This window comes from Camelus bactrianus, chromosome 5 (genome assembly GCF_048773025.1).
Source record: "Camelus bactrianus isolate YW-2024 breed Bactrian camel chromosome 5, ASM4877302v1, whole genome shotgun sequence".
Taxonomy (NCBI): Eukaryota; Metazoa; Chordata; class Mammalia; order Artiodactyla; family Camelidae; genus Camelus; species Camelus bactrianus.
In genome coordinates, this window is record NC_133543.1 from 94988050 (window position 1) to 95002643 (window position 14594).

Sequence of the window (14594 nt, forward strand, 5' to 3'; positions counted from 1 at the left end):
GATGCTCTAAGAGTTCTGCATCAAAATTTCAAAATTATGTCTTAATTCACCTGGCAATCCAAAAGAATTTTTAAAAAGCACATTTTGGATAATTTGAGCAGCCACCTCTTAGCCAAATACTTCTGTGTTACTCCTCTGGCCTGGCTGTCGGCGCAGAGGTCTCCCACCCGACAAAGCCTGCCTCACTCCACCACGCGGTGCTTCTCAAACCTGGACGTGTGGGCTTCGGGGTTTTGACAGACGTAATCTCAGGGGTCCACGATTTCCAAGTTTGAAAAACACTGTTTTAATCTATTTTTTCCTCCCAGCCATTTAACTAAGTTAGTGGTTCTCAGAGCAGGGGGTGAGGACAGAGGGGCAGGCTTGGACATGTCCTCCCCCAAGGACATTTGGAAAGATCTGGACACATTTTTGGTTGTCACATCGGAAAGGAAGGGATGTTACTGACATCTGGGCGGGCAGAGGCCAGGGAAGCGGCAAAACATCCCACAGTGCACAGGACAGCCCCGCAGCAACGAAAGATCAGTGTTGTCATGGCAGAGGAATCCTACCCTCCATATGCATCTTAATGACTTTTGCTGTTGTTTTGGTTTTACAAAGTCAGGCTTATGCTTCTGTAACTTGTACTTTCTGCTCAACATTCTATCCTTGGTGTTTCCTCACATCATGACGTCTTCCAATGTATTTTTGGTGAGTGTGTCATTCTGTCAAATGGCTGTACAGCCATGCTGGAACTCAGTGAGAGTGGGGATCAGGGCTGTCTCGCTAAATGGCCACACCCAGCGCCAATCCTAGTCTGGCACAGAGTGGAGGCTCAGTACCTCTTTGCCCACAGTTGTTGAAAGAGCCCCTCACCAACTCTTAGACCTTCAGATCGTTTCCAGACGAGCTGCCACCTCAAAGCACTTTTCTGAAGCTTGTCTCTAGTTTTCACGCTTCGGCAGAAAGGACTGTGGGCGTCAGCGGTGAAGGGGGTGGAAGATTGTGTGTTGCTGAATGCTTTTGGTTCCAGCTATTTATATTTTTATTTATGTGTGAAGTTTAAGATTCTGATGAAATGTGTAAAATTAAGCCAAACAAATCAGTAATTAAAAACTGTCACTCCAGATATAAGATAATAAAGAAATGTCCCATCTCTTTCGGCTAGGGTGGAAGTGTGCCACATAAATTAATTTGAATTTACTGCTAAATTTTGTTAGGACTGTCATTTTAGAGTCAAGGGCAATGGTGCCATAATAATGCAGCTAAGATGTTCTTGGCCATAAAACTGGGCAGTGACTCGATAATGGACACAAGTCCGTGCACAGGGGGATCCTTACCGGGTCTCCCCTTTGCCCCTTTACTCCCACGCCGGGATTACCCTGGAAAAGAAAAGAAAACAGAAACTAACTGCTTTCGAATATTAAAAGGTAATTATGAGCAAGTAAGATTTCTGGTTAAGCCATTTGTTGCAGTTTATTAAATACTTCGGGAATTTTAAAAAAGAGGAAAGACATGATTCCGACAAATGTCAGTGGTCACTTATCTTGCTGTCCGTGGGCTTTATTTGCATATCTGACTCACGGCCACCTACCTTCAAACCTGGACTCCCAGGAGGGCCCGGAGGTCCCTAAATCAACAACAAAAACATACACATCACTTATCAGTCATGGAAATGAGGATGTGTCTTTGTTGGGTGTCCCAAGCTCCTCTTCAGGAAGCCGTTAACTTTGAAACACACAAAATGGACCCTCTATCATGGCCGGGCTGCTTGTTCCTGCCCCCTCCCCACCCCAACTCCCCGAGGACCTGCGCTTCGAGATGGACTCACAGTGATGGTGGTGGGTGTGTGCTCGTTCATCAGGTTATAATATAGTCTCTCAAACAACCCACCTGTGCCTGACCCAAGACTGCAATTTTGTCTTTTTTTTTTCTTTATTTAAATGTAGAGTCTGGGCTTTTAGAGGGACGAGTCACCAGTGTTGTACTTACCGCTAACCCTGGCTCTCCTGGATATCCCATGGCGCCCGCTGGCCCTCTTGCACCCCTGGGTCCCTAAACACGGGGAAAAATCAGTGCAGGTGTGACCCAAACCCATAATCATCATTCACAGTTCCAGACACACCTGCCCGCTGAATCACCTTGGACTGCAGCTCTGACAGATGCAGAAAGGGCACGGGCTGGCGGGCAGCTGCACTCTGGGGTGTGTGACTAACCCCTACGTGCGGGATGAAATCAAGACCCAGAGATCAGTCTGCTTATTCACAACCGAATCTTGTCGAGAACAAAGAAGACTTGTTACTCCTAAATTCCACGTATGCTGTAACTTTAATATACATGAAGATGCCTTTAAATATCAATATTAGTTAACATTAACAAAGCTAAAATATTAGTGTTATCTATACTCTTTAATATAGCCTTTAAACGTGCCCTGTAAGGTCAATGTGAACAGGAATGGCCCCAGTTCAAGATCAAGGCAATTCAACCATAAACGATTGTCTGGAAGATGTTAAGTTGTGGCATAATTACACACAAATGCACAAGGAGAGGTTATAGCTGGGTAGTTCTGCAAGTAGGGGGAGAGACTGTGTGTTCTCTCGCTCACGCTGCTCACGCTGCCCACGCTTCATGATTTGCCAGCGTGCAACAGCGTAGCTCTGTCCTGGAGGATGAATCGCTATTTATTCTAACAGCAACACCCAGGTCTCCCACTGATTACGCAGAACTGAGCTTCTGGGGTAGTAGGAGAACCAGCCTGGGAAAGTAATCCTTCCTGTCAACCGCCAGAAGCTACCAAGCAACATTGTAAGCGAACCACTGGGAAGTAAAATTGCTTTCAGTTTTAATCTTGTGAACATTAATTGGAAAGACAAATATCACTGAATGATAAACTCCAGGAAGATGAAGACGGGGCAAAATATTAATCATAATACACAATTGCTGACTCAGCAGGCAAAAGAATTTTCACTGGACATGTATTATTTAGGTAGTTTCCAAGCAGAATTATCTCCCTAAATATTAAGTGACTCTGTCTACTGTCTACCTGAGCGATACCAAGTGATCATTGCCAGACAGAAAGGGAAGGGAAGTTGGAGCTCGGTGAGATTCAGGGATGCTCCATGGGCATGTGACCTGTGCAGTCACAGAGGGCCTCAGGCTGGATTTAACGCTCTCCTGTCACCATCCTGAAGTCTGTAATATTTTTCGGACAACAGACCTACATTTTCACTTTGTACTGGGTGGGCCCGGGTCCTGCTGGGACACACCCTAGTGGGGATCATCGGCTATTTGAGAAGCAAACAGAAGCACATGGCCTGCCCGGGAGACTTACTGGAAAGCCAGGAGGTCCTGGGTCTCCTCTGTCACCCTGCAATAATATGGATACATCGCATTAGATGAGCAACACCATCTCCCTAAAACACATGAGACGTAAAAGTAGACACACACACAGGAGTTATCTGGACTGCCTGTGCAGTTTGTTCAGGTTTTCAGTGATGAAAAGAAAGCTGTGGGAAGGCTCTCTGGAAGCACTTTTCCGTCTCACTTCGTAAGCCCAGAGCCCTGCTCCTACTCAGCCGAATCCAGGAAAAGACAGCTGAGTTGTGAGGACGGGGAATCAAGATGAGATTTCATCTTCCAGTGTAAAATGTTCAAAATTCACCATCCAGTAGTCTCATTTTATCAGAGTTGAACTGTCTCTCGTCTGACTGCCAGACCTTGCCTCTCTTCCTAGACGCCTTGCTATCTCCTCAGAGGAGATGTAAAGGAAATCCGTGTGGAAATCCTGTCACACCTGCCTCAGTGCACATCCACTGCCCTGTGACTCTGCCCTGAGTCTCTAGCTACTTTAAAGGATCGAAGGGTGTATCTTCTCTTGAATACGGGCTCTTTTTAAAAAATGTAAAATACAATATATTGTAAAATAGACATATGATAAAATTTAACATTTTAACTGTTTTTAAGTGTACAGTGCTGTGGCCCTAAATACATTCACAACGTTGTGCAACCATCACCACCTTCCATTGCCCAAACGTTTTCATTTCCTCAGTGGAAACTCTGCACCCATTAAATACGAGCCCTCCCAGACCCCTCCCCGCCCCCGTCTCTGGCAAGCACCACTGTACTTTCTGAATCTATGAATTTGACTCATCTAGGAACCTCCTCTAAGTGGAATCACACATTTTTTTGTGACCGCTTATTTCACTTAGTGTGATGACCTCAGGGTTGGTCCATGTTGTAGCATGTGTCAGAATTCCCTCGCTTTATAAGGCTGAATAATATTGTGTTGCATGTAAATACCAGGTTCTGCTTATCCACTCATCAGTGGGTAGACACTTGGGTTGCTTCCACCTTTTGTCTCCTGTGAATATGCTGCTATGAACATGGGTGTACAAATAGCTGTTTGAGTCCCTGCTTTCATTTTTGGGAGTCTATATCTAGAAGTATAATTCCTGGATTACAGGGTAATTCTACATTTAATTTCTTGAGAAATCACCATGCCATTTTCCATAGCAGCTGCACCCTTCTACATTCCCATCAGCAATGCACAAGGGTTCCAACTTTTCCACATAATTACTAACACTTACTATTTTCTGGTTTTTTTTAAATAATAATCATCCGAATGGGTGTGAAGTGGATACAGGCTCTTAAGATCACTGTCACTCCAAGATTACTGATCTGCCACTTTTACTGGAGATCCTCTGTTTCTCTTTAAAGTGAGGCATTCTCTCTAGACATCTCCCCTTCTATCTCACTTGCTCTTTCTTGCACAATTACCAAAAAATTCCCACCATAGTTAATACCATACTGTGTGTTAAGGTTTACAACACGCTGCAATATGAATTATTGTAAAAGATCATCAGCATTGAGAGGAAGGCAGGGTAGGTGTTATCTGAATTTTCGTTCACAAATAAGGAAAATGAGGCTCAGAGGGGTTAAGGGGGTTGCATAAGTCACAGTATAGGTAAGGGTCAGTTCATTCCATCCAATACATCATACTGGTTCTCAGAATGACCCTGCTTTTAATTTTTTTTGAAGTGCAGTCAGTTACAATGTGTCAATTTCTTGTGTACAGCACAATGTCACAGTCATGCATACACATACATATATTCGTTTTCATATTCTTTTTCATTAAAGGTTATTACAAGATATTGAATATAGTTCCCTGTGTGGAAGAAGCTTGTTTTTTTAAATCTATTTTTATATATAGTGGCTAACATTTACGAATCTCAAAACTCCCAAATTTACCCCTTCCCACCCCCTTTCCCTGGCTACCATAAGATTGTTTACTACGTCTGCAAGTCTGTTTCAGAATGACCCTGCTTTTGATGCTAAGTTTATTAATACATCATTTAAGCTATAAACAAGAACATAGTACTTGCTGTTTAACAAGAAAGAACAGGCACAGAGGCTACAAACAAATACTGTGAGCTCACTTAAGGGGCCAACACTCAGGTGTCCCCAGTCCAGGTGGCACGGAAATTGGGGTCTAACAGAAACAATCTAGGATGACTTTTATCTAATTATTGTAGAATAGCCCTCCTTAACAGAAATGGACACATCTTGAAAATGTACCGCATGTCTCCTCTTGATTTATCATTATCAAGTGATCTCTTTCTGCTTATCCAGGGCTACTCAAATTAGAGAGATGTGGTGGTCATTCAAGAGTTTATTTCTGAATATTTGTATATCATTCTCTGCTAAAAACACAAAAGCGTTGAATTTGCCAAGGACAGTGCTATTAGTGCTATTGCATAATTGTCAAGTTCAGTAGTGGTGACTTATTATACTGGGTGACAAGTATTAATATCAAAATATTCTAGCTACAAATCAATGAATGTTTCTCAGCTGGGCATGATTTCCCTCCAGGAGATACTTGGTAATTTCTGGAGATTTTGTTTGGGGTGTGTGTGGTGGGGGAGGTGGTTACTGGCATCTGGTGGGTAGAGGTCAGGGACACTGTTCAACATCCTAACAATGCACAGGGCAGCTTCCACAATAAATGATTTTCTGGTTCCAAATGTCAACAGTGCCAAGGCTGGGAAACCCTGAAATAAATGTCCTCATTACAACTCTGCAAGAATCATTGGGAAGTATTGGAATTTTATAGCCAGAGAAGCTAAAGCCACGTGTCTTCACACGAGAAGTACAGGCCCTCCCGGAGGGTCAGGGTAACGATCCAAACCAGCTTCCTCAGGGACACTTCAGAGGAAATCTCAGTTCATGTGTTTCCTGCATGGGTTTACCCATATGAAAAAAAAATTTTTTAACTCACCTTGATCATAATACTTACCTGAATACCTTTTACAGTACCAAAAATGAACACGGAATTTCCTTTTTCTCCTTTTTTTCCAGGAAGTCCCTGAAAATAAAATATTCACTTAAAGGGGAAACACTATTACTATTTCAGTATTTTCTTTTCCAAATAAAATATTACTCACCAAGAAAACTAGCATTATAATCATATTTCACTAGTGGAGATTTCTTTATTCTCATCATTACCATTGTCCTAAGGTGCTCACATATATTCACTCCATATTTGGTGAAAATCTATTAAGGAATCTCCTAAGACTGACCATCTGCTAATATGTATAATAATATATATAATGCCATATATAATATATAATGCATGTATGTATAATATATTATAAATATATAATATACATTTTAATAGATTATATATAATATACATTACTATACTTACAGATATTTACTAATTATTTTTCCTCACAACATAATACACATAATACTTGGATTATTCTTATAGGTAAACAATTTTGAAACTGTCAGCTAATAATTTATGCCCTAAGATTAGGGGAAAAAAAAGATTTTATCCATTTCAGTATTTTTATTCAAAACATAGCCTGTGTATACTTTGAAAAATTAATTTTTAAAAATCATTAAGTGCTCCTTTCTGGAGTTTTTGTATGCAGCTGCAAGTTTGTTTACTTAGAGTTTTTTTAAAAAGTGAATGAAATATCTCAGTGTATTTTTCCTCCATAATTTTCATACTTAGTATCCTAAGATAGCTTAACTTGGTTACCACATAAAAATTCTACCATTGTCATATATCAAGTTTCCTATGAAGGACATGCAGATTTCAGAATTAATCCCTCTCAGGAGAGGGCTTGACTTTGCTTTCAATGGGAGATACCAAACCATTTTGTGGTCAGTTACATCAACAATTTCCTTGAGAAATCAGATTTGCTTCCACAGGCCATTCCTGCTTCTCACGGTTCCAATATGTGTGAGTTTCAGTCCCACAGATAAGTTACATTACGCCAGTCCTCCAACAAACTGGTTCAAATTTCAGTTCCCACTGTGTATTAACTGAATCACTGCAGAAAATACAGACATCACTGGAAGCTCACTGGTCCACAGACCACCAATAAGGAACAGGTGCGAATCACGATAGCTGATGGACTGCATCCCTCCTTTCAAAGCCTGTCAGCGACTTGTCACTAACGTCTGTTAGTCAGTCCACACACAGACAGCGAAACGTGTAGCTGTGTTGCCCCTTGTCTCCCGGTGATAAACCCAAACAACATTTCATAAAAACAAATCACCAAAAGAGAGCATTGGCCGACAAAGTTGAAAATGAAGTGGGGAAATGAAAAATGATAATACTGGAGATGAAGTCCAACTAGAATGTAAGTGGGGCTATGGAAGAAACAGCTATTGTGGGAATGCTGAGGCTGCTGTCATTCAGGCCAGAGGGACTCAGTGAAGACAAACTTATCGACATAACTGAGGGAAGCAGTTGTGACCAAAAGGATGAAGATAACCAGAGGAAGTGACACAGGCAGAACAACTGCATGCTAAAGGAACTCCTGGAGATATTTCACAACACCGGAGCTGGTCCAAACTTAGAAACGAGTATGATGATTCACCAAAGCATATAAAACCCAATTCACTTCATACCCTAAGTTACAAGGCCAGAAGGCAAGCACAGTTCAAACTTGATAAGTTTTTACAAAGAAAGAAAACCCTTTAATCCTCCATGTTTCGTCTGTTTTAGATTACAATGTCCTAAATAAACAGTAGTTTTTAAAATTTTTCCCTATATGCTTATAACTGGAAGTAAGAGAGTTTTTAATGTTTTCAACAAGATAACTTAAAGATCATAGAACAATAGTAATTTTCCCACTGGAGGTTAACGTGGCTTTGTGTGCCCTCAAATTGCATATTATTCTTAAAATCTTACACTCCTGTGCAGATTGAGGACTGCTGATACATGAAATGGGTCAAGGGAAAGAAAACTGCTTTGCAAAGAGACCATAAGGACAAACGTCCGTATTGCAGTCAGTACTACATGCTGTGTTAAAGCTAAAATGGAGAAGCCCGCTCTCTTGATTGTTCATAGATGCTCAGTAGAATGAGGTGTGATCCAGTCTGAAGACTTTAAGCAAAAAATGTGCGTTCAGCAGACTGCACTTGAGCTATCAAATAGCCGAGTTTGAAAACAAAGGGTGGTTGAGAAGCTTAACAATGAAAGTTAGTTGTTACTTGGTTTGTCACAAGGAAAAAGTGAAGATGGAAATTTCTTTTCGAGTTCTGTGCTCAGATAGTTACCACAAGAATCTGGAGCAAAATGAAAATGCATAGAAAAAAGCAAGAGGCCTGTGGTGGTGATGAAAAAACCTTTTAGGAGTCTTGGGAAATGACATTTAATTAGGGAAGTGGAAAGTCTGAAAAACAGTGACTGAAAGTCAGTATTAAATCCTCTTCAGTCTTTATTTAAGTGAGAAAAAGGAAAAGAAAGAGAGAAAAAGGGGATATAAGTGGTGAAGATTAGTTCTTGCTAAAGTTATGTTTAAAATAAAAGTTCAAGTTTTTGCAGGAAAAAATTAACTAAAAGCAGTAGAGTTTTCTTAAGTGCTAGATATTGTCAGCTGTTTCTGGACCTCCGTTCCAAACCCCTACCATTTATCTTTTTGCATTATGGGGGTAGAAAGCTAAAAACTACATTTCCCAGACTGCTTTGCAGCTGGATGTGAAGTAGGTTCCACCTGGGAAATGTACTTATGAGATGTGGAAGGTAGGAGTGAGGAAGACATCCTCTTCTGATACTGCTGATGCTGTCAAGCAGGAAGGCAGGAATGTGAGTGTTGCTGGTGTCTTGACATGGGGATGAGAGGCAGTGGCTGAGGTACAAGGGCAGCTTCCGAAGTCTGAATCTCAGCTAAGTGTGAGCCCTTGAAATCCGTAGTCCTGGAGTAACCCTGGAGTTTCAATCCTCCAGCCATTACAATAAGTGCCAAATTCCCTGTGTTGAACTCCTTTCTGCTTGAAATACCTAGAGGGGCTTACATGTCTGCAGTGAACACTGAGTGATAAACAATGTAAGTTTTGCTAACTGGTGTCCTGGCTCCCTTCCCCTCCTATCCATTCTCTGTACAGCAGCCAGCAGCATCTTCATAGAACATCAGTCAGACCCAATCGCCTCCTTCCTTAAGGCCATCCAGTGCCTTCCCACGGGCATGGGAAAGAAAACCCTGCCTCTCTTTACACAGTCTACAAGGCCCCCTGTGTTCTAGGTCCTGCCCACCTCTCTGTCCTCATCCTTCAGTCACCCCCGTGTGTTCATCATGCTCCCAGCACACTTGTGTTAACTCTGTTTCTTGAACACATCAAGCCTGTTCACACTGGAGGGCCTTTTCACTTAAGAGTCCCACTAGGATGAGCTGTGGCGTCTTACTGGGGGGCCTTCTGGGCCAAAATCTCCTCTTTCTCCTGGAAACCCTGGATCACCTCTTGAGCCATTGTAGCCATCTATGCCAGGTTTGCCTCTGGATCCAGGAGGCCCCGGGTGTCCCTACAGAAACAAAATTACAGGTGAAGAATTTTTGCAAGAATACCGTAACAACAAGGTTATGCAATATGGGTCCCCAAATACGGTGATTGGGACGTGCATGCTGTTAAATTTTGTGAAATTTCCTTCCCCTCTCCACAACTACTATGTAGCAAAGAAAAAATTAAGTAAATTTATTTTAATAGTTCCCAATTTAAATTAATTTAGTTTGAAGGACTTGGGGAGATTTGGGAGGAAATCTTCCTTGAAATCCTTAAAAAGACTCTAATGAATTGTGAAGTCCCCTGAATACCTCTTCCTTCTTTCATTTGGTTTTCATGTTAGCAATGAGAGTTTTAAGCCCACTTCCACCACTGGGAGTTACTAGCATATAAAATCTTTGGTAATGAGCATACATTTATTTCTAGAACATTGTGACGTGACAAGCATATCTAGCTGATATTTTGGAATGCTTTTCTCTAATCTCTTTCAACACCTTGCTTGTCAAGTAAAGTGTTTTGATCTCAGAGTTATTACATGAAATTGAAATGCAGGTACCCTGGCATTTACTAAAATGAGAAAATACAAAGGAGTTTGCCATATATATAATATATATTATGTATTATATAAAAATATATATATTTGAACGTGTGCTTTTAAGGACTTCGATGAGTGTTTCTCTCTCCTTAAAAAAAAATGGAGAAAATTTAAGGATACTTACAGGTATTCCATCCAAACCTGGAAATCCAGGAACACCTGTTGGACCCTAAAATCCCAGAAAATAAAACAATGATATAAAAGCTACTAAATTATTAGATTAACAGGTTGATTAACTTGAAAATATGAACCATTAACTCATTTTTTTAAAAACCCATAGCAGTCATTGTCACTTGTTTTTACATTAATGAGCTCGAATGCAGCATTTACAGATCAACACTTTGTGCTTCTCTTTTTGTACTTAGGAAGCCAACTTGGCCACATCATTTCAAAGAATAGGTTCCAGATCCTATAAACTGGACATTCAACTTCTCAGAGTCTGTTTATCCTAGAGAAACACACACTGAAATGCAAACACAGGTAATTTGCAGGACTGTCTCTGCACACCTACCCTACACAGAGCTGGGATAGGACTGCAAATTCTCATCAACAGGGAATACACTGTAGGTTTATCCATATTATGGCCTCTAATACAGTGTTTTTAAAGGAATAAGTTCAATCTCTATAAACGGATACGGAATGATCTGTAAGCCGGATGGCTGAGTAACAAAAGAAAGGCTCAGCATGACACATATAATATCATTTAGGTTTTTAAAAAGCCATTTAAAGAGTACAACCCCTCCCCGGGTCCACGCATGTATGTAAGTGCCTAGAATAGATCCAGAAAGGCGGGCTTCTCCAGAAGAGGGCTAGGAATGAGGGCTGATTATGGAAGAGGAGTTTAGACCATTTATTATAAGGTGCAGATAGGTATTACTTGTGATTTAAAAAAAAATCTGGCGTATTAATGCTGGTAAGTGGTTAAAGGGACTTTTTCACTTATGAAAAAGCTCACCTTGTCACCTTTGTCACCTGCTGCTCCAGGAAGGCCACTGTCACCTTTCATCCCTTTCTCTCCTGGAATTCCAATGGGTCCTGGAGGCCCCAGGGGCCCAATAGGACCCTGTGGCCCAGGTGGTCCTGGGTGACCCTAAGAAGAAAGATTAAAAAGGTGGGGGCGGATGATTCTTAAGTAGCATTTTCTAACACAAATATACAGTCACTTGGATTCACAAAAGGCTAGAAAATTAAAGATGGAGGAGACTCTAGTAATAGAAGCACAAACGATCAACCAATTACAAAAAGAAAGAAAATTGTTGTCTTTTTCAATCCGAATTGAAGCTGTACAAAAAAATCTGAATTACTGCATGTACACACACACACACATCTATAAACCGATTATAACTCTCTTACTATTTTCATTTCACCATTGGCATTTATAAATCCCGAGCTATTTAGTGAAGTAAGGAATTTTTAAGAATCAAAGTCTCAGTACCATGATGTTAGAGACACGAATTAAGAGTGAGGAAAAATGGCACGCCCTTCTGCTTACTTCAAATAATTTGTCTGCGCTTTTAGGGAGAAACATTTCTGTTTTTTAACTGTTTTTATCTAATTTCTTATTCATAATTTGGAAGTAGGCTCTCCATGTCACATTATATTTATGCAACTTTCTTTCCACAAATGAAAAGGCCACCTCTTATTTTAGGTGAAGTCATTTCATGAACTCAGTTCTCCTCCTGAACCCCCAGTAGGAACATTTCTGGCACAAAGATGAGGAGCTCCCTGCTCCCTTGAAGCCCATTCTCCGAGGCACTGAGATGCCCTGGTGCAGTGAATTCATGTTCAGTTGTTACAGCAAGTCTCAAGGCTCTTTCTATTTGGAGTAGGGAAGTTGCCTCAGAGGGGCACGCTCCCTTGACCTCCACCCCCGTGATGTTTCTCCCTCCCATGTCCCAGGCGCCGGTCTCTCTCTCCACAACCCCTGCCTCCACGGTTCCCTCCAGGATGGAAATTTTAAATGCTGTGGATCCTAATTCCCCCATGCATCTCAGCACAGGCTTCTCTAACTTCCAGATGATCATACTTTCCTGATATTATAGCTGCCTCCTTGACATCTCCTTAATACAAGGGTACCTCTGGCTTAAAAAAAATCCAAAATGGAACTCTTGATTGTCCCCCTGAATCTGAGCTTCCATCCACCTTCCCTATTTACCCAGAATCCAGCCCCAAAATCCCGGGAATCATCCTCGATAATCTTTTTCTGCCACACCTACATTTAATCCATGATCAGCTCCTAGCACTTCACTTGCAAAATGGATCTGAAACTCACCCATTTCATTGTCTCCCTGTTGCTACGCTGGTGCAGGCCAGCATCCTTGAGAACATTGCTCTGGCCTCCTGAGTGGTTCTCCAGCTTCGTCTTACCCTCCTCCCAGCCTCTCTCCAGAGAGCAACCCGAGTGACATTCAAGCAGAAATCAGATCACAACACACAACTGCTTTTTAGAGTTTCTTCGTCTTCCCGCTGAATGTAAAATAAACCTCATGTCTCCATCAAGGCATCCTGTCCACTGCCATCTTAGCATCCTAGCAAATCATATTTTTAAATTATGAAGAAGAAACAGTGTAATGTGTGTCCAGGCTCTGCAGTCAGCACCCTGCACGTGAAGCCCAGGATTACTTACTAGCTGTGTGACCTTGGGCATGTTTCTTAACCTCTCTGTTCCTCAGCTGTCTTATCTTGTCAGTGGCTTGTGGATATAAAAAGAATAATGCCTGTAAAGTGTTTAGCATAGGGCTGGCACAATACTGCTAGCTATTATTATACATTACTGTTATTACAAATAGTTTATTGTTACTTAAACGGGGGGTGGGGGGGAAGCCATATAGCATATGATCCCACCTGCAGAGAAACAAATGGACAGACATTTTCTCTAAATATGTTTGTAAAGGAACATTTCTAGAAGGATATACAAGAAATGGCATATCATCACGTCTCAGGAGTGAGAAATGCAAGCCGGGGCAATGATTCATTCTGTTTTGTGAGCATCTTACCATCAGCAAACGTGACTTTTATAATAAATATTAATTACCATTTCTCTTTCATCATTCAGTCATTGGCTCAACAAACATTACCAACAGCCTTTAACATCTGCCTAAATTTTATAAATCAAAATCTATTTGTACTTGCCCTTCTTTACAAGAGCTATTATTTCTTGAGTATCCAAAGAACGACTGACAGCTTAGAAATTTCAAGGAAGTTTAAATGTATAAATATGTGTTACAAAAAATAAATAAATAAAATTAAGATATAATTATATGGGTGCAAAGCACTGGGGGGCATTTTGAGGGCATGCCAATTCACTCAAGATATCACACAATTTCTGAACTACAATCTAAAAGTAAGAATAAATAATGACTTCAGCAGACCTTTTCTACCTGTGTTAATCAGTCTCACTTGGTTTGGATTAATTACCCTAAGTTAAAAGCTCCCATTTTTCCTAAATATAAGGCTCAGGACATAACTGCTTTTTCATTAAGTTTGGGAATTATCTTTTTGTCTTACATACGGTTCACACAAAAATTCCTCAGTTTTCTTTTGTGAATGCTGCACTTGACAATAATGCATTATTTTAAAAACGACAAAATGCGTATTTGAGCATAAAAGGGTAACAGAAAGGACACCCAGTTCACTGGCTAGAAATCTCTTGAACGTGTTTCCTTCTAGACACGCGATGCCCAACCCAGGGAGTTAACGGAACTTTTAGGAGGAAACGAAAAGCAGTAGAAATGTTCAGCACAGCGGCAGGAATGGTGGCACTCCGTTCAGTACAGATATGTGTCCTGATTTGGGAAAATGCCCTCTAAAACCCCCTCAGACAGCAATGAAACGAGGGATGGTTAGATTAAATTCTTCGTCCCCACTTCTTCCCTCCTCCCCTGACCCTGATCTGCCACGCCGACTTCCTGGCCGTGTCTGATCAAGCACTGTTCTTTCACAGGGTCCTGTCCCAGAAGTGTCCCTCCCAACCCCTCCAAGTCATCTGTCAATCCTCCCCTGGAAAGACTCCGCTGATCTCCTGCCCTCCCCAACACCCTTCAGAGTCAGATGCCTCTCCCAGACGCCTCTCTAGCCACAAATGTCACCGGTTACTGTGATCACCTCTTTGTCTGTGTGGCCCCAGCCCCACACCCACCCGACCATGAGGGTCCTGGAAGGCAGAGTCCAGATGCCCAAGGCCATGAAGTAAGCAAGGCAGAGAGCAAGAAATACTTAATAAAAGAAT

The 14594-nt window shown here is 41.4% G+C and overlaps 1 protein-coding gene across 3 annotated transcripts in view; it reads right to left on the minus strand.

Annotated features, from left to right (window-relative positions):
• COL4A4 (collagen type IV alpha 4 chain) overlaps nucleotides 1–14594 on the minus strand; it is a 121081-nt gene that overhangs the window by 71580 nt on the left and 34907 nt on the right. For all 3 annotated transcript variants that reach the window (XM_074364408.1, XM_074364409.1, XM_074364410.1), the window contains 8 exons: nucleotides 11322–11456; nucleotides 10491–10535; nucleotides 9677–9793; nucleotides 6272–6340; nucleotides 3311–3346; nucleotides 1972–2034; nucleotides 1574–1609; nucleotides 1320–1361 (listed from right to left, as the gene is read on the minus strand). In XM_074364408.1, the coding sequence (XP_074220509.1) occupies nucleotides 1320–1361; nucleotides 1574–1609; nucleotides 1972–2034; nucleotides 3311–3346; nucleotides 6272–6340; nucleotides 9677–9793; nucleotides 10491–10535; nucleotides 11322–11456 (543 nt within the window). The remainder of the gene's footprint in view (nucleotides 1–1319; nucleotides 1362–1573; nucleotides 1610–1971; nucleotides 2035–3310; nucleotides 3347–6271; nucleotides 6341–9676; nucleotides 9794–10490; nucleotides 10536–11321; nucleotides 11457–14594) is intronic.